This window comes from Polyodon spathula, chromosome 16 (assembly GCF_017654505.1).
Source record: "Polyodon spathula isolate WHYD16114869_AA chromosome 16, ASM1765450v1, whole genome shotgun sequence".
Taxonomy (NCBI): domain Eukaryota; kingdom Metazoa; phylum Chordata; class Actinopteri; order Acipenseriformes; family Polyodontidae; genus Polyodon; species Polyodon spathula.
Window position 1 is genome coordinate 17361569 of NC_054549.1, and position 26955 is coordinate 17388523.

Consider the following 26955-nt stretch of genomic DNA (forward strand, 5'->3'; position numbering starts at 1 on the left):
TCAAGAATTCTACAGTTAGCAGAGCAACCCGTTCCACAGAGGCCAGGTGTAGGGATAGAAGCTGGCAGTCAGACACAGCTCAGTGGGCAGGAATTATAATGCGTCAGGCTGAATCAGAAGAACCAGGAACTATACCTTTGAGAAACAGTCGCCCCTTCTCACCAGATTCAGGGCTCTTTTTAAAGCCCTTTTTTTAAAAACTGTTTTGCAGCCCGTTCAAAGGCCCTCAGGCCTCTGTTTGTAGTGGGACCCTCTCGGGTTACGATGCAAACAGCCGCTGCAACCGAACGTTTTGTTAGTGTGGCATGCAGTCTGGGTGTCTGTGTGAGTGCGTTTCTTTTGCAGGGTGTGACTGGAGACGTCACACTGCATGGTAAGAGAGGGGTATCCAGTTTCAGCAAGGCAGGCTTGCATTCTTTAAGTATTTGTTTCTGTGGAGTATAGTAATGAAACCGTGCAGAAGCTGCTGAGCTATTAGATTTCACGCTACCATTCCAGCCGTTCTTGAAGTCTGAACTGCTCAGTTCTTGGATTCCACAGTGCTGCCAATCCTAATTGCCATTCCTAAGCACACAATACATCCCTACCATGGCTGTACATTTAAAACAAGGGCTATTAGTATGATGATAAAGTTGAAGCACCCAAAAGCACCCAAACCATCTGTTTTAGCAAGTTGCTAAGTCACTGTAATTTAGCACTGGGGTTCCCGATCTCCAGACCCCCATGACATTAGGTATCCTGACTGAGGACCCCCACTGGAAAGTTTGATCCACTTAGTGAGTGAGGTTGTTAGTTTGTGCACCACATGGCGGTGCTTCTACCAGGTGAGCCACTCGGGGACCTGGAATCAACTTTTCTAAGTTTCGTACAGTATCAGATTTTTTCACATTAAGGCATTGTTTGCTTGTGACAGTAACAGACCTCCCCTGCTGCTGCTGCTGGTGGTGGCTATTGTCCCTGTGTGCTGAAATTAAGGGTTTGGGTTTCAGTAATACGGAGGGACGTGTCTCTGCTGGCCCTCTCCAGTCCCCTGTGTGGGGCAGCCAGGCAGTTCTCATGGAAACAGCCCAACACCAGAGAAATGGGCTGCTGGGGAGTGTTATATACAGGCTTCAGTACAGCAAGTCCGTTTACCACTCAGCTACACAGATTTACTCTGGACATAGTCAATCTGCCTCATGTGGAAGTGGGTCTGAACAATGCACCAGACTTTCTCTGTAAGTGCGCTATGGAAGCATTAATAACTGTGCAGTGATCATTAATTAAAGCACATTAATATACAGGGAGTGGCAGGGCTAGAATGGGTCCAGTAGTTGAGGTTAAAATAGGCAAACAGCTCAAGGTGTCGCAATTAAAAAAAAAATAAATAAATAAATAAATAAATAAATAAATAAATAAAATAAATGATGTTTTTGATAATGTCTGGTGCTTTAATTGTGAACTTACTGTTTTAGAACTGCTGAGAAGTTCTTTAACTATTTACTGTTGTTCTAAAATGTATGTTGTTTGCTGTTGGTTCTTATTTTTTCCTAAGATGTTAGGGTTCATTTTTTTGTGTCTCAGTTATCAGTAGTTCAAAGGGGAATGCAATCCAATGAAAAGAACCCTTGTGGGTCTCAAGAGGATGTTTGTTGCACAAGTGTTTTTCCCACTGGCCGTGCCCCCTGGACAGATACACTGAGATACTTTCTCTTTCAGTGAACTGTTGTCCTCGGTCTGGAAGTATTGAGAATTAGCAAGTGAGTGCAAAGGAAGAGAAATCTAATATTTTCAACAGTGTTGAATACTTTATCCCTGTGTGTGCTAGAAGGAGAGTCGATAGTACCAACAAAATCCTTTTTTTGATATGAAGGAAGTTGTGACACTGACTATACCTATGGTGCATTGAGCCCCCTGCCTGTGTGTGTGGGGGAGAGCTCACCCATGCTGCTGTTGTCTACAGGAGCAAGCTGAGCTGGATGACATTCTCCAGAGGCTGAGGGAGGATGGACAGGAGCCTGGGGCAACGGCGGACGAGCGGCTGCGTCACCTGTGGCGTCTGTACCTGCGCAGCGAGGGTAGCCTGCGCGCCCTCGCTCAGGACCTGGAGGAGGTGCGCTCGCAACAGATAGCCGAGATGAAAGAGGTGAGGACAGGCAACTAGCATTCATCCCCAATAATACTGCAGAATGAACTCCTGGTCTTTGTTCCTCCTGTAACCTGAGTTACTGAACTGACCCAATTGAACCTCCTCCTAGGTCTCACTCAGTTCATTATTTAATGATACCAATAAACCTTGGAGGAATCCGGACCTCGAGGGCCGGGTTTCTGCACCCTGCCGTAGATAATCGCCACATCTTCAGCAACACAGAACAAGCGATTAGCGCGGCAAGATTTCAAATTACAATCCATACTAAACAACAGTAAAAATAAATCTCTCGGGAGCAAACTAAACCAAGTACAACCCCTATCAAATTGCCTATGAAAGAAATGAAACTCTTCTGCTCAGTAGAACACGTGTTATTTATTTCACACCTCATTTAGTGATTAGTCTCCCAGTACTTGTTGGAGGACAGTGTTAGCCCGTCATGTCATTGATTTACAAAGGGGACCCCTCTGTGTTTAAGGGAATCTCTAGCAGAAAAGGTAGCGAAGATTGCTTTTATCACAGCGTATAGTAGCAAGACAAAGCAGCCCTGTTGCATGACCAGATTTACATTTCAACATTCCTGTTCTTCAACTACAATACAATATGAACCATTCAGAAGTGCCTGTTTTAATGTCTCGTATGTGAAAGTTTGTTGATATGAAGTTGTTTCAGAGTCTCTACCATGTAATTCCTGAGCTGGTTAAACAACATATCCTCAGTCTGTTACTCACAAGCCTTTGTGTGATGACAGACAGGAATGTACAGTAGTTTCAGTGTCAGGGTGGCAGATACTGGAAGACTCCTGTTGCACTGCAGTTTGAGCCATTCCTGGTTTCCCGTGCCGGCTGCCCTTGCAGCAAAGTCGTTATTACAGGAAAAGAGAAAGGTTTTGAAACAGTGTTATCGCAATGAGCCATCCTGAAAATAAAAGAAAATAAAGTGCCACACAGCCCTACTCCAGTGTGGAGTAAAAGAGTAGATGTGAATATCTTGATAGACAGTGCTGACCACTGGGTTTGAGAATCCCCTAGGTTAACCCACCTGCTCCTCCTCATGTTGATGTGCTCCTCAGATTCCTCTCTGCAGTGTGTTTCTGGATGTCTCTTAATATTTCCCTGTCAGATATTTTGCACCACCCCACTCTGGCTGGTTCAGCCCTCTTTGGAGCCCAGCCAGGGGGGTGTGGAATCCTGCCAAGCTGAAACCCAGCCAGATGTGGAGTCCTGCTGAGCTGAAACCCAGCCAGGGGCTGTGGAATCCTGCCGAGCTTGAACCCAGCCAGCAGGTGTGGAATCCTGCTCAGCTCCACGTTCATTAGACTCCGCTGTGTGCTTTCAGGTGGAGAACTATGTGGATCACATCCGCAACCTGTCTGAGGAGCGCGAGGCCCTGACCGCTGAGTATGAGCGAGAGAACGAGCAGCTCCGCGGGGAACTGCAGCAGCTGAGGCTCGAGCAAGGTGAGCCAATTACAGCCTGGAGAGACCAAAATAGAAATCTGCAGAGCCAATCGGTGGCCTGGAGAGAGCAGAATAGCCAATCAGATGCCTAGATAGACAGTAGCGATCAGAATAAAGAATAGAATAGCTAATCAAAGGTTTAGACCAGAATAACAAATCAGAGGCCTGGATGGACCAGCATAGCCAAACAGCCTGGGAGATTAATGTAATGAGCCAATCAGAGCCTGAGAAGTCAGTATAGTGAGCCAATCAGAGTCTGAGAGATCAGTATGGTGAGCCAATCAAATGCCTAATATATTGGTGTACACCAGTATACATCACGACTGTTGAGAAGTAACTCAACTAGGTTAGCTCCATATGTTGCACCAGCAAGTACCCGATGTGCAGTGAGTGTTAATCCAGTGTGTGTGTTGTGCAGAAGCCCATCTGAAGGAGGTGGAGGAGATGCTGGATCAGGAGGGCCTGGCTGAGATCTCCCACAGCAGCCCCAGCGAGCAGATCGCCTACCTGCTAGTGGAGAGAGCCACTCTCCTGGAGAAGCTGGAGAGCGCAGAGAGGAAGCTGGATTCCCAGAGCTACACAGGCAGCCTGCGGGAGGTACATCTACAGGTACCCGGCTCTCCGAGCTCACACAGTAACCCTGCCTGACTCTCAAAGAAACACACAGCAGGGCAACGTGATTTGAAAACAAATCGCATTCAATCCTTTCATCCTTTCTCTCAGGGACTTGTGCTTCCTGGGATCATTCCACTGCAATGTGGAACAATGAGATACGCCTGCATAGTGAGGGACTCTTATTCATAAACCTTCTGGCATACCCTTTCTTACTTATACAACTGCCGTCCCCACTGAAAAAATATCCCCCCTAGAGCTTCCAAACAGTACACTTTAAAGACAAAATATCTCTTTTCAAATCCAGCATTTTAAATATAGAATTAAAAAACATATGACGGGTATACAAGGTAATAAAGATAAGATTTAATCGGTGATTGAGTTTGAGTTTGTGTTAGTTCCTTCAGAGCCCTTATCCTGGTTAGGAGTGCTTCTTACATCCAATATGTGGCAGAGTGTTCCAGGGAGAAGGAGTTATAGCTGTACTCTGGTGTACTTAGAACATAATGCTGAGAGCTCTGTTGAAGGCATAGAGATGCTTTAAACCAGGATGTGCTGGCTGAAAATGTTACAAAGTGAATCTGAACTGTGACGTCATCACATTAGTTAGGATAACTTCCAGATTTCATACCCATGTTAGATTACCCTTGACAGTGTAGCGAACAGAGTAACCCCATAAATCTGACCTCTTATGTACATGCATTTTATAGGTCTCAACAGTACAGATTTGAATGCTGAAGACACCGCTAAGGTGAAATTACAGAGCAAGTGTCACATGTGAACAAAGCATAGAAACTGAGAATTTTCTTAACCTTGTATATAGGCTTCAATTTTTCGTTTTTTAAATTTTTTTTTCAGTTCGGGGGTGTTTTTTCGTTTTTTATTATTATTATTTGGCAGAATCTGTTATTTTTGGTTATTACATGTCTATTTTTCGGTTTGTATAATAAATTGCAAGTGCGTTTCACCAATACATATACAAACGTTAACTTACTGTGTTGAAGTGAGGATGTCCACATTTAGGATTCAGGCCATTTAGGTAGAACTCCGGATGCATTTTGAATCCGAGAATTGTGAGAAATCTTTTGTTTTATGCATGTCTATCACACTGTGATGTCGGGGTTCGGCTGTGGTTTCATTACTGCAGCTCGCACGTTGTACACTTCCAACTCAACTCGCTGCCTGGTTCATCAATAAAGCTTATTGAATACAAGTCCCTTAAATAACTGTATACAAACATACATGGGAAACACTAATACATGACTTCATACTGCAAAGCAAACTAAATGCTGGTAACCGATTGACTTATTAGCCTTTTAACAGTAAATATGTTTTATTTATTATAATTATATAATACTGATGTTTTATTAATTTATGTTTTACACAAATTATTATTTTTTAAATATAAATGTTAACATAACTTAAAAATAATGACTGGTCCTGAATTTATTAGTCCCGCCCCAGTCACAAGTCTAGTGTTCTAGTATAGGTAGGTCTACAAAAATTTCTGATTGGCCAGAAGCAATGGCTTTGCACACTACATGCCTTCTGAAAGACATTTTCTTTATGTAGAAAGAGTAGTTAATGATTGACATTATTAACAAATATATTGCCAAAACCCAGGTTTATTGGTTTAAAAAAATAAAAAACGAATTTTCTAAATTTGTCTTTTGGGGTGTTTTTTCAGTTGTTATCGGTTACCAAAAACTTCAAGCCCTACTTCTATTGTACCAGATGTCATGTTTTAGAATGAAAACACATGTTTGCTATAGCATGTTTATTTCAAAACCGTATGTTCGAGACCTATGTAGTCATTGACTGGGCAAAACAGGAAAAGTGGAATGTTATTATTTTGGTTCGCATCAGTGTGTGTAACGCATGGCTGCTCACCCACTGTTAGGAGGAGCTGGACCAGATTCGACAGACACTTGAAGAGGAGCTTCGGCAGCAGAGAGAGTCTATGCAGCTCACCAAAGAGACCATGAACAAGGTGAGTGATACAGAGCAGAGCCTGTTACTGGAGCTGAGGGGTGGAGCCAACACCATGAACGAGGTGAGAGATACAGAGCAGAGCCTGTTACTGGAGCTGAGGGGTGGAGCCAACACCATGAACAAGGTGAGTGATACAGAGCAGAGCCTGTTACTGGAGATGAGGGGTGGAGCCAACACCATGAACGAGGTGAGTGATACAGAGCAGAGCCTGTTACTGGAGCTGAGGGGTGGAGCCAACACCATGAACGAGGTGAGTGATACAGAGCAGAGCCTGTTACTGGAGCTGAGGGGTGGAGCCAACACCGTGAACGAGGTGAGTGATACAGAGCAGAGCCTATTACTGGAGCTGAGGGGTGGAGCCAAGGATGCTGGCTCAGTGCACCGACAGAGCCAGTTACTGGACAGATTAGTCAATAGGCACAATTTGATATTCAGAAAAAAAGTTATTAAAAACTTGATCACATCAGTCTTTATTAATAAATGTGTTTGAACAGTGTCGTCCCTGGATCTCAAAGCAGAGCCTGTTACTGGAGCTGAGGTGTACAGAGCAGAGCCAATTACTGGAGCTGAGGGGTGGAGCCAAGGATGCTGGCTCATGCACCGACCTTCAGGCGGTGACAGATTAGTCAATAGGCACAAGATTTCGCATTTCTTAAAAAACCTGACGTTTTAAAAAAAAAAAAAAAAAAAAAAAGTTGCAGGTTTTTTTTTTTATTTTTAAATTAACAGATTTTGTGTGGCTTTCCTTTTGTTGATTTTTTTTTAGTTTATTTGTGTGTGTAGACATTTGCAAAACTGCTCCCCTAGACCCTTCAGTGTGCACCCAGTCCCCGGCAGTGGAGGGATGGCAGTGCAGTGACGTGAGCTCTGTTCTCAGTGATGACATTATCCACATTGTCTCTCCACAAGGACCCCCTGTCCCCAACCACGAGCTCCTGGAAGAAGCTGTTTGGCGTCCGTACGGCAGCACAGGGCGCCCATGGTGGTGCTTCAGTATGTCCACCTTCCCTCCTGCTACCTGCAGTAGAGCTCTCTACTGACCACTGCACTATGGCCCCTATGAGCCTCTACTAACCACTGCACCAAGGTCACAAATCCTTCTGATGACCAGGCAACCCAGGCTGAGCAGGACCACCACAGGCACATCAATACAGAGATTAGTCTTGTTATAGAAGGCAAAAGCACATAGTCTTTGAACAGTTGAAACCATTTATAATCCCACTGTATAAAGACCGCACACTAATACGGTATCATGGTACAGTACCGCGGTCAGTTTAGGTGTGTAGGACCTGTCAAAATGTATGGAAATGTTACCACTGTGGTAAAGCTCCAGCTATCATTACGTTACAGTGCCACCTCATTGTCATTGAAGAGTGTCCAGTAAGGGAACAGCTTGAGAGTGTGTTAGCTGTTTTGTATGTTTTGCTTGTGGTGCCCTGCTGCAGACCTGCACTAACTTCATTAACCAGAGTGACAGTGATAAAGGTGTAGCTCACTCACTCCCACAGGTCCTGGCATGGTCTCTCCAATTCCAGACAGTGTGCATGTTCCCAGCTTCCAGCTCCATTAACCACCAGGCACCAACCAACTCAGTGTAACATCACATCAGGGAAAGCCTGGGCCAGAGTCGGCTAGATCCTGTACTACATGTAACACCAGGGTCTCTCTAACTCCTCTCTCTAACTCCTCTCTGTCTCTGGGATCCCCCCTCTCTAATTCGTCTCTGTCTCGCTCTACCTTTCTCTAACTCCTATGTCTCTCTCTACCCCTCTAACTCCTCTGTACTTCTCTAACTCCTCTCTGTCTTTCTCTACCCCTCTAACTCCTCTGTACTTCTCTAACTCCTCTCTGTCTCTCTACCCCTCTAACTCCTCTTTACCTTTCTCTAACTCCTCCTCTCTACCCCTCTAACTCCTCTCTACCTCTCTCTTACTCCTCTCTGTACTCTCGCTACCCCTCTAACTCCTCTCTGTCTTTCTCTACCCCTCTAACTCCTCTGTCTCTGGGATCCCCCCTCTCTCTGACCTGCCCCACTCCCTTGCAGACCCACGATACCGAGCTGTCGAGTGAGCGGCGGCGGCGGGAGTGTGCAGAGCGGGATCTGGATGAAGCGTCTCGCCGGCTCTCCATGGCGCACAAGGAGATCCGCAGGCTGACCGACGAGCTGGACATCGCCAGGAAGGCAGGCAGCGGTGAGCAGTGCAGTGGGGAGATGCAGCTTTTATACATTACACAATGCATGCACAAATGAATGACTGTGAGGACGGCCTCTTTACTGTAGAGGGTGTATGCTTTGCAAAGATCTTTATACTGTTGTTCAGATCACATTGCATTGGACATTTCAGTGATATTTAGTAGCAAGTAACATACGTTTGAAATTTGCAGCGACATGTAATAGCATCAAATTATAATATTTAATATTGTTGCAAGTTTAATGATATTGTAGCGGGTGCTTTTGTGTTCTTTTAGTGAGTCTCCACCACTGAATTATGTTGTTCCAATGAAAGATATTTGTAAGGCTTGTGGTTGTTCTCTCCTGTCAGACCCAGAGCTACAGAGAGCACGTCAGGAGGTGGAGCAGCTGCGAGTGGAAGTGGAGGAGCTGAAGGAGAGCGGTAGGGTTTTCAATAAAATACAGTGTGTCATTAAGTATATTTCTAACAGTGCCTTCATATTTAGGTGATACTTTAGGTGAATTATTTTCCTTTATTAACATGTAAATGTGTTAAGAATGTCTGAAAATGTGCACCTCCTATCAGTGTATTTGGATTGTATTTGAGGCATGCAGAACATCTGTCCTGAAATCCCTCTTGAAGCTCATCTACAGAAATAGGAAAAATAACTGCGACTACAATATACAATACTGGCCACTAAGAGGCGCTGTTCGCTAATTCTCCAACCAACAGTAATAACCTGAGAGAAAGAAAACTGACAAAGTCATTTCAGATTTAGTGCAGGCTCATATAAAATCACATTGGATAACCAGTTGTCAAAGTGATGCGCCTTTCTTGACCAGCAATTCACAGGAAATATACATTTAATTTTGCATGTCTTTGTTAAACCTTCCTTAATGTCCCACACCAAACTGGTATACAAAATTAGTATTTGCACATGGCTGTGTGTGGTTGAGTAGCAGTCTAGTATTGTGTCTACATTTACCGTTTTGAATCCCTGTAGTCCCTGAACTGTTAAGCTGGAATTGGTGTTTGAATTTTTTGAAGGAATCCCTTTTTATTTTGCTATGTGTAGTAGCACATTCAGGAAGCTTGTAAATGTAAAGTAACACATATGCCTGTGTCCTCAGACCTGCTGGAGCTGCAGAAGGCGAAGGAGCACAACGTGAGGCTGGATAAAGAGATCCTGTCTCTGAGGAGCCGCGTGCGCTCTCTGGACTCGGAGAGGAAGGCCCTGCTCCAGACGGTGTGTTCTTTACATCGTCAACACATTACACACTGTCGTTACATCAGCAATAAACTTGTGTCATTTGTATCATCAGTGTGAGGGTGAATCTGCCTCTTCCATTTAAACTGCTGATTTATTAACCACTTCATATTTTTTCAATGTCGTGAAAACTGCAAAGTCTAACGGCACCCTCCATTTCATCCTGTGACACACATTTTAGATGATAAAGACCTAATGCTTTGACATATTGTCAAGCCTGTCCATAACATACATCTCCCATCAATTGACGACTGTCAATTCAAAATAACAGCTTTTACCCCAGTTTGGTTGTTAAACACATTTTCTCCACTAGCCAACAGAGAAAAGAAACAGTAGCCCATCACAGTCTATTCTAATATACTTAACTGTTACACACGGCCAGTGTATGTTTAAAAGTGCACTGTATACAACATGAATATAGCATTTAGATTTCAAGACCGTGTCACTAACATACCTTGCATAAAAATGTGTCTAAACGAAGCTGTTAAGGCAGGAGAAAGGCAGACAAAAATCAAGCACATCCTATCGGCTTAATTTTGTAAACTGAAATAAATCACCAACAAAATAATGATATCCCATAGAGGCGAAAGTGAAAGAGTTTGCCTGCACTGGGGAAAATAAACAAATAGTGCTGGGGAAAGGCTAAATTAATATAGATATACTTCCAACAAACACTAAGAGAGAAAAAAACAAAACTAACAACTAGATTTGTTCTCACAGAAAGGAAGTGGTATCATAATATGAAAGTATATCTCATTTTACTGACGCTACCGGTGTCACAATGCAGTGTGCATATGGGCGCGCAGTGTCTTCTGGGAATTATAGTTTTTTCTGGTCACTTTTTAAAATCTCCTTTAGGAAATTGGGTGCGAAACCAAATGATGCAATTTCCACTATTGAGCACTTCCCTCATAATCATCTATACTAAGTACAGCAGTGCTTCAGCAGGGGGCGGGAGGGTGTGAGTGGCTCCTCCAGTTAAAACCAGGGATCAGACTACGTCATCTGCCATTGCTAGTACTGTGCTTAGGAGCAGATAGGAATTTATAATAGAGGCTTGCCTCCTATGAGGAAAATAATCTCTCTGGGCTCCAGCATTAGTGTTAATATAGGAATGTTGACCTGGGTTTAGGTTAAAATGTTGTTTTTCTTAAACTTTAGGCATTTTGTTGTATTGAACATTATTATATTATAATGCTACACAACTATATATATATATATATATATATATATATATATATATATATATATATATATATATATATATATATATATATATATATTTTTTTTTTTTTTACTTTGAAATTTTGAGGAAGCACTGCCTCCCTTGTCTCCTGTAAGGAGACTCCACTGGTGTCTACGTGGTTGGAAGAATGCACTTGTGAATTCTGCCTGAACGGGGTATGACACAGTGGTAACCAGAATGTTTCAAATTAATTTTAAAGGTGGAAAAACTGAAGAAGGAAGTGCAGGAAAACCAGGTCAGAGAGACTGTGTCAGAGCTGGAGTCTCAGCCTCTACAGTTGAACCAGGTAAATTCAGGGCTTCAGCAAGCGTGTCTCTCAAAGGTAAATCCAGAGAACTCTGTGTCTGGCAGACTAGCATGTCAGCAATCATCTCTCTTGAAGTATAGCATAAGTAAATTCAGGGCTTCAGCAAGCGTCTCTCTCACAGTGTAGCACAGGTAAATTCAGGGCTTCAGCAAGCGTGTCTCTCACAGTGTAGCACAAGTAAAACCTCAGTAAAGTTTACTCACTGTTTATATCATAGCTTACCCTTTGCAGTACAGCATAAACACACATTGGACCGGATTCTCAAAGCCATTTACTCCAAATTGTGAAAACGCACCCAATAATATTTAAACTAGAAATAAACCACTCAGGCATTTCATTTAAAGGCTTGTAAGTAGCCTTCAGCTTTTTTTAAATTGGCGTTTTTTTTTGTTTTTTTTTAAATATCTTTGAAATAGCTTCAGTCCAGTGTTATCAACCTTAAATATTCATTGGCATTTTGCAGTGCTTTTCCAATGCTTCTGTGATGTAATGAACATGCTTAACCATGAACATGTTTCCTTTGCCTGTAAGGTATAATTGACAATATATTAAAACAAACCTCTATAGCAGTACTATACATACAGTAGAATTACAGTGCAGGTGCATCCTATAATAAGGACTGCATTTATTTTACTTTCTCCCTTATGTAAGCAATAATTTTACTGTACTGTGCCCCCGGGACATGTGTGTATTTATGCATCATACACAACTATAAAAATAATCCAGTGTAACAATTATTATTATTTTTTTTTGTTCCTGGGTAGTAAGTGTTATTTCCTAATTGCTTATGCCTCAAAAGTATAGAAAATGGCTATTATTCCCCACAAACTTTGCTTTTGTGACCAGGACAGGTAAATTTCAAAATATCACTATTTCCAATGGGAAAACGGGCGAATTTGTGTCTTTTCGTTCACATAAAGTCAGAAAAAAACAACATATGAATCCAAATTAACATGTATTTGTACTAAAGTAATACAACAATGACTACAAAAGATTTAGAAGTGAGTAGTTTTTCGAGATTTACGATTATACTGTATTTACAGTATAATCGTAAATCTCGAAAAACTACTCACTGTAGTTTGTACTCACTGTACTGTATTTACAGTATAATCGTAAATCTTGAAAAACTACTCACTTCTAAATCTTTTGTAGTCATTTTTGTATTACTTTAGTACAAATACATGTTAATTTGGATTCATATGTTGTTTTTTTCTGACTTTATGTGAACGAAAAGACACAAATTCGCCCGTTTTCCCATTGGAAATAGTGATATTTTGAAATTTACCTGTCCTGGTCACAAAAGCAAAGTTTGTGGGGAATAATAGCCATTTTCTATACTTCTGAGGCATAAGCAATTAGGAAATAAAACTTACTACCCAGGAACAAAAATTGTGTTACATAGTGTAATCATATGACTTGATGCTGGGCTGTATAGTCAGATTTACATAATTAAGCAGAAGAGTTTCCAAAAGAGAATGATTGTAGAGGGTATCACACCATTAATTTCAATAGAGATTTGATTGGGACCCACAAATGATACCTCTTCAGAGGGACTGGATTAGATTTTACTGAGAGAAGTCTTGTGACAGTATTACACTCAGACATTCCCATTCACTGCAGTAAAGTTTATCTTGTTTGTGTGCGATTTCTTCAGTTCAGATGAAGGTCCCTAAAAAAAGGTGCCCAGCCAACAAAAACCAGTTTGAGAATATCTGCACTAGAGTGAATGTCTCTTCTCCTGAGCTTTGTGGTCTCCTCTCCTGCAGACTGAACCCAAACTCCTCAGCCAGGATGGCGCCACTGCCTCCCTGGCACAGACAGCGTGTGCTGGAGACACAGAGAGTGGTGCCCACCAGCAAATCCATGAGAGGTACAAAATCACATACAGCATGTAGGCTTTGTTAAAATACATGCTGATACACGGGGTTATATATAAAACAATCTGAGATCACATGCAAAGTGCAGCGTGAACACAAGTGCGCTCCACCTCTGGCCTCGGTTAGAACTGGCTTCAGATTCTGACGGGGCACCAGTGAATATAGCCTGGTGTTTAGAACATTCCCCACATCCGCAGGGCTGATGGTGTGCAGGGCAGGTTTGAGCAGCGCTCGCTGCAGGCTCCCATGCTGCCTTTATAAGCATACAGTGAACAATCGTTTGTAATCAGAACTTCACAATCACTGACTTTTTAAAGAAAATTAAATGTGTTCGGTATCCATGTGAGCTCCCTAACTTCCTATTAGAGCATTGACTTTGGTTTTAATTTAACCCTTTAGGATCAAACCCAATTAAATATTTCAAATGGGGCGTATTAGAAATGCTGGTAACCAGTCAGAAAAGCCGTCATGAGCAGCGCTCCGTCACTGTATAAATGACTGCAGCCTGTATTAACTGCATGTGCATAGCATTTAAAGGATACCAATACAAGCAGATGTAATTTTTTAAATAAAATCATAAAAAAGAAAAAATTACTTTGTGACACAAATGAAAACCTAAACTACTTTTTTATGAAGATCTTTATTTCTGGTAGCCTGGTACTGACCAGCTGATTTTCTAAGCATTCAGTCATGTGATACAGTTGGCATACAGGTTATACGCCTATAGATTGATATGGAAACATGCTTTATCATGCTTACTTCAAGCTGGCAACACCAACCCCCAGGTCAGTAGAGTCAGATATACAACATGTTTAAGTTTTGTCTCACAGCTTTAGTGATACAAGGTGCTGTATGCAAAGATAAACACAAATCCAGCACATCTCTATGGACCGCTTCAGCACTGAGTCACTCATTGACGTCATTCAGTCATGTTATTGTCTTGCGCATTAACGCTCAGAGACCATGGATAGAACCCATAGACGGAGCACTTCTTTTGGTACCCTTTAATTGGATATGGAAGAAATACTGGATATGAAATAAACTGGCCTTGACTGTAAACTTGCTACTGTGTAAACACTAAGGCTGACACATATATTTGACTTGCATATTTCTGACAATGGTTAAACATTTAGGCAAAATTCAAAATATGTAACAATGAAGGCCACTGGCTTCCTGTGTGCACAACAAACTAATCCTGTGTATTCCTGCCCTGTCCCTGGCAGGTGTCATCAGGAGCTGCAGGACCAGGGCTTCCAGGTTCAAGAGCTGCGCAGGAGGCTGCTCAAGCTGCAGAGAGAGCATGAGGAGCTCGGGGAGCGCAACGAGGAACTGGAGTCCATCCTGGGAGAGACACAGAACCGAACCAAAGAGGAGAGGGAGCGATTCGAGAGCGAGACTGAGGGACTGCACAGGAAGGTCAGGCTTCAGGGATATGCATTTAAAATCTGAAGAAACGGGTTGTGCCTTCTGCAGTGCACTGATTGAGAGCTGTGTGCAGGGTATTATTATATCAGTGAGGCATGACAGCACCCCTCTGTGAGAGCTATGTGTGAACAGCACTCTTCATTATGATCAGTGTGATTATAGTGAGGGAGCAGGAGAGGGGTGAAAGAGGGGGTGTGGTGGAGAAAGTGGTCATTGTGATCAGTGTGATTATTGTGAGGGAGCAGGAGTGGGGTAGACGTGTGAAAGAGGGGGTGCAATGGAGAAGGTTGTCATTGTGATCAGTGTGATTATAGTGAGGGAGCAGGAGTGGGGTAGAGGTGTGACACTGTGCTGAGAAGGGGATAGTTGGAAAATGTGGGACCCACGATTTGAGCGTTTGAAGTTATGGAGGATGCATTCAGATCTGTGTGTGTGTGTGTGTATATTATATATACACACACAGAATTTATATATAATATTTATAGTTAAGTTTATTGGCAGTACAAATGACAGGTTAATGTGAAAAGATAAACAAGAAGGATCCAGCACCATCACATATTACACGTCTGAACAAAACATTTAGAAACCGAGGATTTCAACAGGAATGAAAAAGCTATGTCATTGAATTCGTTTTTTTCGATTTCACTTTTCCCCTCCAGATCACAGGGCTGGATGCAGAGCTGTCCAGACTGCGTAAGAAACAGCAGCAATGGGAGGTGGAGGGCGTGGCTGTGCCCAGCTCTGAGATGAGTGATGCAGAGCAGGCCCTGCAGCAGGTGAGTGGAGGGACTGGCGTCGCGTCCTGCTGGCCTCTGATTACAGTGCAGCAGGACCTGTGCAATGCTCAGGCCCTTTCAGCCAAACACAGACAGACATTCAATTATTACACAGCAGCAGCACAAATCCATCCCAAATCATGGAAATTACGCTCAACCATGAAGTTATACTGCTAAATATATTACAGCTGAGCACCACAGAAAGCAATGGGATAACAGTGTCCGGTTGTTGAGTAATTCAATCTTTTGCCTGTTTTTGAAGAGTGCGTGATTATCTATTCAAGGATATAAAGGTATTTTGTAACAAATACCACCCCCCCCAGTACCGCAAACCAGCACAGGTCTTTCATTTTGTGTCAAGCCAGAGTGTGTCTTCCTAAAAACAAAGGGGGTCTCTTTGAACCCCTAGCAGCTGAAGAGCAGCCGGGACAGGGAGGCGGTGTTGGAGGGGTGTCTGACGGAGGAGAAGGAGTGGAGGAAGCAGCTGGAGGCGGATCTGAGTGCTGCACAGCACGCACTGAAGAAGAGCAAGGAGGTACTGGCAACACAAAACCTCTTCTTCTTTGTTGGAAATTGGAATGGAATTTCAATAGCACAAGCTCTTGAGAGTCATGGTGATGATAATGTGTCGGGAAGCAGTGGCTTAAACTTATGCAGTACAGTATTTCATGTTAGATTTCGAAATGTCACATTTTTCAGGGGGCAGTTTTTCGTGAAGCATATGGAGAACTGCAAAGCAGTGTGGGTGTTTGAACTGGGGCTGTGTTTTTACAGTGGTGTTATTTCTTGATTTTAGTATTGGTCTTAATTATTATATTACACATGTGTATCACCTTCAAATTACATATCGCCTAGGGTACATTATTATGTTCATACTTTAAATGAAATATTTTGGATTTAATTTAATTATTAACCTTTGGCCATAGCATATATATATATATATATATATAAAAAAAAAATATATATATATATATATATATATATATATATATATATATATATATATATATATATATATATATATATATAACAAAGGAACAAATCACTTTGCTACATCCCCTTTTATACCATCAATCATGGACCCTTAGTTAATGATTGCAACCGCTCCTCCAATCCGCGGCTGCCACATTGTTTCTCTTCCGCGTCGATGATTTAGTGTACTGTAGCTCCGCCCCTTTTCTAGATGGCTGACTTCCGCCTAATCCTGGGAATTAATCGTTTGACCATCTAGTCCAGGGCAGTCTGTTCACTTTACACAGCGCCCTCACAGGTCTGGAGGGAGATTTATCACCCAGAATCATTCTGTCTCTGTCACACACTTTTATGACTTTTCCCAAAACACTTACAAACATCTTTCTGGTAACATTTTTTTTTAATTGACCAATTAAATGCTGCAAATAGGTGTGATCCTCCTAATGTATGGTACGCAAGTCTACGTCTAAATCGGGGACTACCAGTTTAAAGAGGTAACTGGTTAATTTAAGTGTGCCATGCCAAATTAACAAACAAAATAACATAAAGAAGTATTGTATAACATGCTGTTGTTGTAGTCTGTTCAATTTGGATGGAATCAGACATGCACAGATATATCGCTGAATCTCCCACATGATGAATCAAAAAGTATGTAATCAAGCCTCAGCAATGTTCCCTCAGTGACGTGAAGTGTCTGTCCGCTGTCCTGCTGTTTGTCAGGAGCTGCAGCAGTGCAGGGCAGAGATGCAGAGTCTCCGTGCCTCAGTGGAGGAGAGCAGCGTCCTGAATGCCAGCCTCACCCAGGCCCGGGAGGAGAGGACCCTGCTCGAGAGGAAGGTGAGAGCCAGTGTTATCAAGGAGAATACACTGGCAGTGATACAAGACACAAAGGTGTGCCCAAGTCAATTGTTGCTAGTTTTATTAGAGGAAAAGTTGTGTATTTCCATACTGCTCCAACAGAACCGTAAGATAGATATATTAATGAAACAACAGGTTTCTGGCAGACAGTGTTGGGTTTATTATATATAGTCACTGACTGCTTTCAGAAGTCACAACCCTCTGCAGTTGCTTCTAGTCACATAAGATTCATTAAAGATATTTCTACAGTGGTAGTTGTTCTTGGTACTCCAGTTGCAGCTGTAGTGTAAGTTAGAACGTTGTGTGTAGGGTGTCGTTCCTAGTTATAAGAGATGTCATCTCGTGCAGTTTGGGTGAGAGGACTGTAAAGCCGAGCTGAGACATACATTCGCTACACAGAATACTGAGTCCTTAACAGCGATTGGTTGATTTCTCAAACATGGTTTATGATCTGAATACAAATGCTCCTAGTTGGGCAACAATATTTTTTTGCTTCAAACTAATTTACAGCCAACAACGCACTCCTCCAGACCTTGCTATGTATTCTGAAATACTGTAAGACAATTAAGAAGTTCGATTTGAAGACAGTGGAAAAGATATCTAGTCGAAGCATTTGTCACTGAACTTATTATGTTTCTTTTAAGTATTTATAAATATAATGCTATTGAGTGTGTAATGATTCTGGATGATCTTCACAATTATGTGCCTACGTTATTTCCAGTTGGTCCTAACAAAAAGCCACAGCCTGTATCTGTGTAGTACTGCAGACCAGTGTTTTCTATATGGGGGCGTAGGAGGGCCTAGATATGAGCCGGACTGAACGCTGGTTAAAATCCCAAGTAACCCTGTTTGTGGCGCCCAGGTTTGTGAGCTGGAGCTGAGTGCAAAGCAGCTGGAGGGAGATGTGGAGCAGCACAGGGCAGCCTGCAGCCTGGCCCAGGAGGAGCTGAGGGGGTGCAGGGAGAGGGAGGCAGAGCTGAGAGGAGAGCTGAGCAGAGCGGAGAGGGAACGCAGCCCATTGTGGTAAGCAAGCCAGGCCTCCGCTAAAGAGCACGTACACACAGCAGCTTCATCCACTTCTTATAGGAAGAACAACAAACTGTAGAAAACAGCCAGAAACAACCTGCAGGAAAGAGATTCTTGTTTGGAGTAGTTTCTTGGTCATTTTATGCAGCTAATATGATTTTATTTGCTCACGTTTTAAAATAGACTCGTGGCTGTCAAAAACCGGGGTGGGGAAACGGTTAAAAATGCAAACAAATGCATGGGTGAAGATTGAGGGAACTGCATTTAGAAGAATTAGGGTGGACTGGATTGAAGTCTTTAAAACCTTAAAAGCAGTCGACAAAGTTAACCCTTGTGGCCAACACCAGGATGAGACACAAATAAAGGTTGGAGACGCTTCTCCACACAGAAAGTGCGAAGGTATGGAATGGGGTACCTCACCATGTTGTTGATGTTGAATGGCCTCCTTTCGTTGTGAATGCTCCCTGTGGTAGGGGGGAGGTGCTGGAGAGCCGTGCCCAGGGGGCCTCCCCTCAGCAGCGACTGAGCGAAAGTGTGCAGGAGCGGCTGACAGTCCAGGAGGAGAGGCAGCGGCTGGGTCTGGAGCTGCAGAGCAATCAAGAGGTGAGCCACAGACTGAGGCAGGGGGCAGGGAGGGAGGCCAGCCCAGAACAGCCCCAGCACAGGCCTTCCCACAGAGTTACGGAGGAGGGAGTCAACCAGGTATGGCCCTCGCGGGACTCCACGTTAATAATTCAAAATGTGTGCCAGGAACAATTGGATATTGAACTGCGCCGATTGGTCCTCAAGGGGGCAGTGGAGAGCATTAATTGTGTGTATCTGGAGAAAACTGGAATGCAAGGTTCTGGCAAGCAGTGTGCTGTGTGTGTGTGTCTGCAGTAACGGGCTGTATCTCTTGACTGTGTGTCTGCAGTAACGGGCTGTCTCTGTGTGTGTGTCTGCAGTAACGGGCTGTATCTCTTGTCTGTATGTCTACAGTAATGTGCTGTGTCTCTGTGTGTGTCTGCAGTAATGGGCTGTATCTCTTGTCTGTATGTCTACAGTAATGTGCTGTGTCTCTGTGTGTGTCTGCAGTAATGGGCTGTATCTCTTGTCTGTATGTCTACAGTAATGTGCTGTGTCTCTGTGTGTGTCTGCAGTAATGGGCTGTATCTCTTGTCTGTGTGTCTACAGTAATGTGCTGTGTCTCTGTGTGTGTCTGCAGTAATGGGCTGTATCTCTTGTCTGTATGTCTACAGTAATGTGCTGTGTCTCTGTGTGTGTCTGCAGTAATGGGCTGTATCTCTTGTCTGTATGTCTACAGTAATGTGCTGTGTCTCTGTGTGTGTCTGCAGTAATGGGCTGTATCTCTTGTCTGTGTGTCTGCAGTAACAGGCTGTGTCTCTGTGTGTGTCTGCAGTAACGGGCTGTCTCTGTGTGTGTGTCTGCAGTAACGGGCTGTATCTCTTGTCTGTATGTCTACAGTAATGTGCTGTGTCTCTGTGTGTGTCTGCAGTAATGGGCTGTATCTCTTGTCTGTGTGTCTACAGTAATGTGCTGTGTCTCTGTGTGTGTCTGCAGTAATGGGCTGTATCTCTTGTCTGTGTGTCTACAGTAATGTGCTGTGTCTCTGTGTGTGTCTGCAGTAACGGGCTGTATCTCTTGTCTGTGTGTCTGCAGCTGGTCTCTCTGAAGGTGGAAATGGGTCGCCTGCAGTCCACCCTGGAGGAGGAGCGTCTCCTAGCCAGCCAGCACCAGCTTGCCCTGCAGGCTCAGATAGGGGAGGGGCATGGCAGGGCCAAGGTGAGCATCACATGGGGGAAGGCTGCATCTGCAGACAAACTGATGTTGGTGACAGTATTATTTCAGGTTTTGAAAGTACAGAATGCAAATCGCATTTACCTTCATGCTGGCTTGATCATCTCATTTTGATGATACAATATGCGTGGGCGCCATGAGTGGGTGCCCGTCACAAAGACACTGTTATCCCTGGATAGTCGCTCTGTAAAGCTGAAAGAGTTCATTTGCACCAGTCTTCACCAAACTTGTATCATACACTCTCCATTTCAGGTAGCATTTGACTACAATCCTATAACATTATATTCAGATATTGTTTCCTTGTTCTTACTTTTGCGCCTACCTTAAAACTACAGAGCTTCAGCTCTTCCTCTCTGAACACTATTAACATATTGCCTGTGTAATAAATGATTACAAAAGAGTAGCTGATATAAACTATCCCTTGCAGGAACTGTGAGATTTATAAGGACCCTGTGAATGTGACTGCACTGGTTAACTTATTGGCATGTTTTCTCAAGCAGACTGCTAAAAGGTATTCTCAGATCTGGAGTTAGAGCATATTCCCATGTCGTACACATGATACAGGCAAGGCATACCAGTGCTCTATATTAGCAGTGTTGTCAGTTTTGAATTTGAGCACGATCAGAAACCCCCTGAGGTGGTCCTCAGGTAACCCCTTGTCTCTTCTCCAGTCCCAGGAGAGCCTGCTCCAGCAGATGGGGGAGGAGTGTCGGCAGCTGAAGCAGGACCTGCAGAGAACGCAGAACCTGTTCTCCTCGGCGGAGAGAGAACTGCGATACGAGAGAGAGAAGAACCTGGACCAGAAGAGACACAGCGCTCTGCTGGAGCAGGAGAACACCAAGGTACAGAGCCCACCTCTTCAGCTTCAGCAGTGCAAGGAACACGACAGCTGGGACTGCGTATTTAAAAAAGATGTATTTCTTTTTCAAACTTGCAATGCAACATCAACTTACTAGAACCCTGATCGATGCAGATTCAGACTACACTTTATTCATCCAGCTCACATGTTTTTAAAGGCTTTAAAGAATTTTGACCCACAACAAGTTAATACAGGACACCCTCGCTATAACGAAACTGTTGGGGTCCAAGGCTTTTGTTCGTTATATCGAGGGGTTTGTTGTAGCGAAAGGACAATCAAAATGAACAATAAACTGTTGGAGTAAGTTAATGTGATGTGATTGTGAATACAAGTAGAATTGCACATGTCTCATATATGCAGTATTCTGCGTTTGCTTTATCCAGTTTGTTTAAGGAAAAAAAGCAGAAATCCAGAATTGAAGCTGAACTTTTATTCTAAATCAATCTGACATGAATCGCTTCAAAGTGCACCAAATCTTAATCCAACAAGCAAGAATCCCAAACTGAGCTTTCATCAATCAAAAGAAATACTTGATGCAAAACAGCACAAAAAGATTCTTCTTTTTAAACAAAGAAAAAGCAAAACATAAGGTTAAGGTTTTTACCCACAGTGGACTGGAGTTTTCAGTTCTGAAGCATATTTTACAAGCCAACTTCAGCTCTGTACCTTCCTCATTTCCTTCTGCTTAGCAGCCTCCTCTTGAGGATTGAGGATTGCCTTTGCCTGTCTCTGTGGAAACCAGTTTGGGGAGCTGACTGACTAACCCTGCAGGGTATGAACCCTGTAACTGCCAAACCAATACCACAAAATGCAAATACAAGATATTTACACATATATAGAGCACCTGTAGTGCTCCATTATACTGTGTGCAGGGTAACCCTATAGCAGTGGTACTCAACTCTGGCCCGCAATCTGTTCCAGTCCTGCTCTTTATTCCAACCAGGTCCTAAATTAGTTAATTGCCTATTAGCAGTTTCAGTTAACTACATTAGAACCTGATTGGAGTAAAAACCTGGACTGGATTGGATCTTGAGGGTCAGAGTTGAGTACCAGTGCCCTAGAGTAATGGGTGCAATATTTCAGCGCAGGTACAGTCCAGAAATCTGACACCAACATGCTTTTGCACATTGAAGGAGTAGGGCAGGGGTGGCCAACCCTGCTCCTGGAAAGCTGCAGGGTATTCAGGTTTTTGTTCCAGCTGAGTTCTCAATTACTGAACTCAACCAGTTATTTCCTTAATTGTTCAGCACTAACTTGTTTTCCAGGTCTTTTACCCTGAAAAACTGCAGGATTGTGGCTCTCCGGGACCAGGGTTGGCCTCCCTTGGTGTAGGGCTTGTCAGGATTGGGATAATGGGCTGGTGTGTTTTGTGGTGTGCAGGTGAAAGCTGAGCTGAAGCAGGCGCAATCCCGGCTGGCAGGTGTGGAGCAGGCCAGCGCCTCTCTGAGCGCGGAGCTGGAGAGCAGCCAGCAGAGAGGCCGGGAGCTGGAGCTAGAGCTTCTGCACAGAACTGAGAGCGGCCGAGCCCAGCGCAGCCTGCAGGAGGAGCTGAGGGCAGAGAGCTCCCGCCTACTCAGCGCAGACAAGAAGGTGCGCAGCATAGGCACATCCGGGGCTCAGCTTTAACAGCACAGAGTTTCCTGTGGTTTTTAAAGCGATTGGCATTCCTCTGACAAGCTCACAGGAGCTCATTGCCAGATAAAGGCAGATTTATAGAAAAATGAGAACTCGGTCATTGGAGTAACCAAACCAAGAACCTGTTGGAATGATTGCAAACAGTTTAACACAGGAAGGGAAATGTAAGAAATACATTAAAATGGTGTTTAAGTTATTTCTAATAATTTCACGTTAAGAAAAACAGACACCAGAGTATACGGCCCTGACTGTCCAAAGCTCTTCTAATCATGTGAGTGGAAAGGTGTGTGTGTCTCTGATTGTCCCCAGCTGTTCTAATAGTGTGAATTGAAAGCTGTATGTCTCTTGATTGTCTGAATCTGTTCTAATAGTGCGAATTGAAAGCTGTGTGTCTCTGATTGTCCAAAGCTGTTCCAATAGTATCAATTGAAAGCTGTGTGTCTGTGCAGTAACCTTGTGGGTGTGTTGCAGGTCTGGGAGCTACAGCAGCAGCTGAAGGGAGCTCAGCACCAGCTGCGCCTGGCAGAGACCCGGGTGCAGGAGATGGAGCAGCTGCAGAGAGAGGCTCGAGACAGCACAGAGAGCCTGGCCACGCTGAGAGGCAGACTGCAGGAGGAGCAGCTCTGCAGGTACAAATCACACACCCACACATCACACAAACACACCAGCCTGCTAGACAAGGGGTTACACCATTGGATGAAATGGTGTTAAAACAAGAGACTGTACCTGCTGCTCCCTGTTTGTTTATTGCAAGAGCTAGCAAATGCTGTTTAGGGAATCTGGCAGTACTACAAGTCTTCCAAATGGAGCAAATCCATTCTGTGCTGCTATCAATGGACAGTAACTGAGTGTAGGGTTATACTGGATTGAAAATAATGAGCCGTGCACTGAATGAGTGAATGATCCACCTCGGCTGGTTCTCTCCTCGCAGGAAGCTGCTGGAGCAGAAGGGGGAGGAGCTGCAGCAGCAGCTGCGCTTGCTGAGGGAGAAGGAGGCATCTCTGAGTCGCAGCAACACCGAGCTGAATCATCGGCTGCACCAGCAGGGGGCGAGGTTGAGCGTGCTGGAGGAGGAGCACAGCACAATAACAGATGAGGTCAGCAACACTGCACAATCCTATTGGCTAGCAGGACTGGGGGTATCAAAAAGAGTGAAAAGAATACTAGATTAGATTGTTATTTTTATTATTATACTGCCCTTCCTCTTGTTTTTTCCAATTAACCTTAAAAAGGCTTTAGACAGATTTTCTTGCTATCGTCTTTCCACTCTGTAGCACCAGCACAGCCAGAAGACCAATCAGAATCTGTCTGACCAGCTGTTGTCATCCCAACATGAGTCAGAGAGACTCCAGGAGGAGCTCCGGCGAGTTCTGCACCAGCTGGACTCACTCGTCAGGTAGAGCGACGTCACGCTCAAACACACTGAACTCAGGCACGCACGCTAGACACACACACACACACACACACATCACTCAAGATCAACTTGATAGAGGTCTGAAAGTTCTCTTAATTGATGTCTTTTTTGTAAAGCACTGTGACCTTAATAGAGCTCTCAAACATGCCTTCTCTCCAAATGCAACAGGTACACCAGAGTGTAACCATCGTCCTGTCCCCCCGCAGCTCTCAGCCCTCCGTGGCTGGAAGTAATACCATTGTGTGTTCTTTGTGGTATTTCTTGCTGATTCATTTTAGTGCGTGTTATGATGGGGCATGTAAATAACAAAGAGACAGTCCAGGCAGTGTTGCAAGTGAAAACAGAGGAACTTTCTTTACAAACAAAAAAAGAAAACCGTGAGGGGATTGATGTGAGGTATTAAATATATAAAAAAGTTGTTTTTCTTCAGCTGTGGTTTTGGTCGGGCTGACGGCAGACTCACTGTTAGTCCTTACTCTTCAGTCGTGTCAGGAAGGACCAAAGTAAAACAAGAAACAGGAAACAAACAGTTAGGATTTACACACAAAAAATAATCCCTCCTATCCCCCTTCCCCTCCTGTGTTTCAAGGACCAACCCTGAGCACAGCATTGCATCCCCTTTTGTATGCCAAGCCCTGCCCCTGTAGCCAGTGGAACACCAATCCCTATAAGACAGGTGCTCTTAACCATCACATGATTTGAGTGGCAGGGATTTACATACTCGCTCTTCCACCCTTCACCAAGATGGTGCCTCCCATAAAGGAGACTTACATCACGGTCACGTGATCTGGGTGAGGAAAACCTTGGTTGATTCGATGCCTTTTACTGTCGGGAGGCTGAATTACAGACTCATCACAAATGCCTCCATGTTTCTTTTAGAGATTTATGTGTTCTCGTCATACATTCTCTGGTTTATAAGATGAAGAGAACTGATAACACCGTGTAACAAATTTTGTATTTTTATTTTTTTTGTTCCTTGGTAGTAAGTGTTGTGTCCTAATTGCTTAGGCCTCAAAAGTATAGAAAATGGCTATTATTCCCCACAGACTTTGCTTTTGTGACCAGGACAGTGATATTTCAAAATATCACTATTTCAAATGGGAAAACGGGCAAATGTGTGTCTTTTCGTTCACATAAAGTCAGAAAAAAACATATGAATCCAAATTAACATGTATTTATACTAAAGTAATACAAAAATGACTACAAAAGATTTAGAAGTGAGTAGTTTTTGGAGATTTACGATTATACTGTATTTGGATTCATATGTTGTTTTTTTCTGACTTTGTGAACGAAAAGACACACATTTGCCCGTTTTCCCATTGGAAATAGTGATATTTCAAAATATCACTGTCCTGGTCACAAAGCAAAGTTTGTGGGGAATAATAGCCATTTTCTATACTTTTGAGGCATAAGCAATTAGGAAATAACACTTACTACCAAGGAACAAAAATTGTGTTACATAGTGTAACCCACCCATGGGATCCTCTCAGCCAGTTTTGCTTTTAAACTGGCCGCTTCTTTTCAGACGGTGCAGCGAGAAGCAGGCCAGGCACAAGGCAAAGCTCCGGCGAGCAAAGGAGTTTTTCCTGAGAGAGACAGTGGAGAGAGACGGCAGGATTAGGAAGCTGGAGAAGGATCTGATGCTGGCGAGGAGCCTGGCCGAGAAGGTGATCTGGAAAAGTAACACAGATTTTGTGAATCTTACCTGATGTTGCATTGGTAATGGAGATCCCATGTGTACAGTTTAGCGTATAAAATGAACCCTCTAGGTTAAAGAAATGCAATGTATGTTTTTTCATGTGAAATGCAGGAACAGGAATGGATTAGGAAAGTGACAGATGTGAATGAGAAACTTCTGGTGGAGAAACGGGAGCTGTTGAGACGTCTGAGTGAGGAGGAGGAGTTGGGACAGACCTGCACTCGCACCATCTCCACCAGACAACACAGGTACTGAACCAACCACACACCACCTCAACACAGCACAGATACTGAACCACGCACCACCTCCACACGGCACAGATACTGAACCACGCACCACCTCCACATGGCACAGATACTGAACCAACCACGCACCACCTCCACACGGCACACATACTGAACCAACCACGCACCACCTCCACACGGCACACATACTGAACCAACCACGCACCACCTCCACACGGCACACATACTGAACCAACCACGCACCACCTCCACACGGCACACATACTGAACCAACCACGCACCACCTCCACACGGCACACATACTGAACCAACCACGCACCACCTCCGCACGGCACAGATACTGACCCACTCACCACCTCCACACGGCACAGATACTGAACCACGCACCACCTCCACACGGCACAGATACTGAACCAACCACGCACCACCTCCACATGGCACAGATACTGAACCAACCACGCACCACCTCCACACGGCACAGATACTGAACCACGCACCACCTCCACACGGCACAGATACTGAACCACGCACCACCTCCACACGGCACAGATACTGAACCACGCACCACCTCCACACGGCACAGATACTGAACCACGCACCACCTCCACACGGCACAGATACTGAACCACGCACCACCTCCACACGGCACAGATACTGAACCACGCACCACCTCCACACGGCACAGATACTGAACCACGCACCACCTTCACACAGTAAAATTTCCAGGGGACCCCCCTAAGTAACTGTCGAGGGACTCCTCTGGGTCCCGGTACCCCAGTTTGAGAAGCACTGCTCTATCCACTGTCATTGTTTTGAATTGTCCTCTTGTCTTCCTGGTCTATCAGGTTGAACTGCCTGGAGGAAGAGAACAGGCAGCTCCAGGATAGAACCCTGCGGCTGTCCAATCAGGTCGGAGTGTTGGAGCGCACTCTGAGGAGTGTCCAGTCTGTCTGCGGTATGGAGGTACTGCAGGTTCCATCCTTTTGTAAACTAAATGCGTATGTTTGCGTTTCTGTACACTTTAATGGAAACATCCCATCTACGTGCTCTTATCTAGGGTTTGCATTTGTGGCAGTGTGGCAGGCTGGTGAGTGGATAGAGGCCCAGAGACAGTCTGCAGTTCAAAAAATTCTAATTTTATTATAAATAAACACAAAAATAAAGTGCACAAGGGCAAAATAACAGAT

At 43.9% G+C, this 26955-nt stretch overlaps 1 protein-coding gene across 6 annotated transcripts in view; it reads left to right on the forward strand.

The window, feature by feature from the left end:
• LOC121328669 (coiled-coil domain-containing protein 30-like) overlaps positions 1–26955 on the forward strand; it is a 33962-nt gene that overhangs the window by 3198 nt on the left and 3809 nt on the right. The window contains exons 2-26 of one of the 6 annotated variants that reach the window (XM_041273585.1): positions 1943–2125; positions 3467–3587; positions 4006–4196; positions 6100–6189; positions 7101–7184; positions 8236–8383; positions 8735–8806; positions 9496–9611; positions 11078–11164; positions 12952–13055; positions 14286–14478; positions 15147–15263; positions 15673–15798; positions 16956–17072; positions 17956–18116; positions 18593–18821; positions 19779–19901; positions 20588–20758; positions 22156–22365; positions 22882–23039; positions 23342–23507; positions 23685–23806; positions 25350–25491; positions 25635–25771; positions 26614–26731. In XM_041273585.1, the coding sequence (XP_041129519.1) occupies positions 1943–2125; positions 3467–3587; positions 4006–4196; positions 6100–6189; positions 7101–7184; positions 8236–8383; positions 8735–8806; positions 9496–9611; positions 11078–11164; positions 12952–13055; positions 14286–14478; positions 15147–15263; positions 15673–15798; positions 16956–17072; positions 17956–18116; positions 18593–18821; positions 19779–19901; positions 20588–20758; positions 22156–22365; positions 22882–23039; positions 23342–23507; positions 23685–23806; positions 25350–25491; positions 25635–25771; positions 26614–26731 (3486 nt within the window). Of the gene's footprint in view, positions 1–1942; positions 2126–3466; positions 3588–4005; positions 4197–6099; positions 6190–7100; positions 7185–8235; positions 8384–8734; positions 8807–9495; positions 9612–11077; positions 11165–12951; positions 13056–14285; positions 14479–15146; positions 15264–15672; positions 15799–16955; positions 17073–17955; positions 18117–18592; positions 18822–19778; positions 19902–20587; positions 20759–22155; positions 22366–22881; positions 23040–23341; positions 23508–23684; positions 23807–25349; positions 25505–25634; positions 25772–26613; positions 26732–26955 lie in introns of those variants that run through there. The other 5 variants (XM_041273590.1, XM_041273586.1, XM_041273587.1 and 2 more) reach the window with 5 other exon arrangements.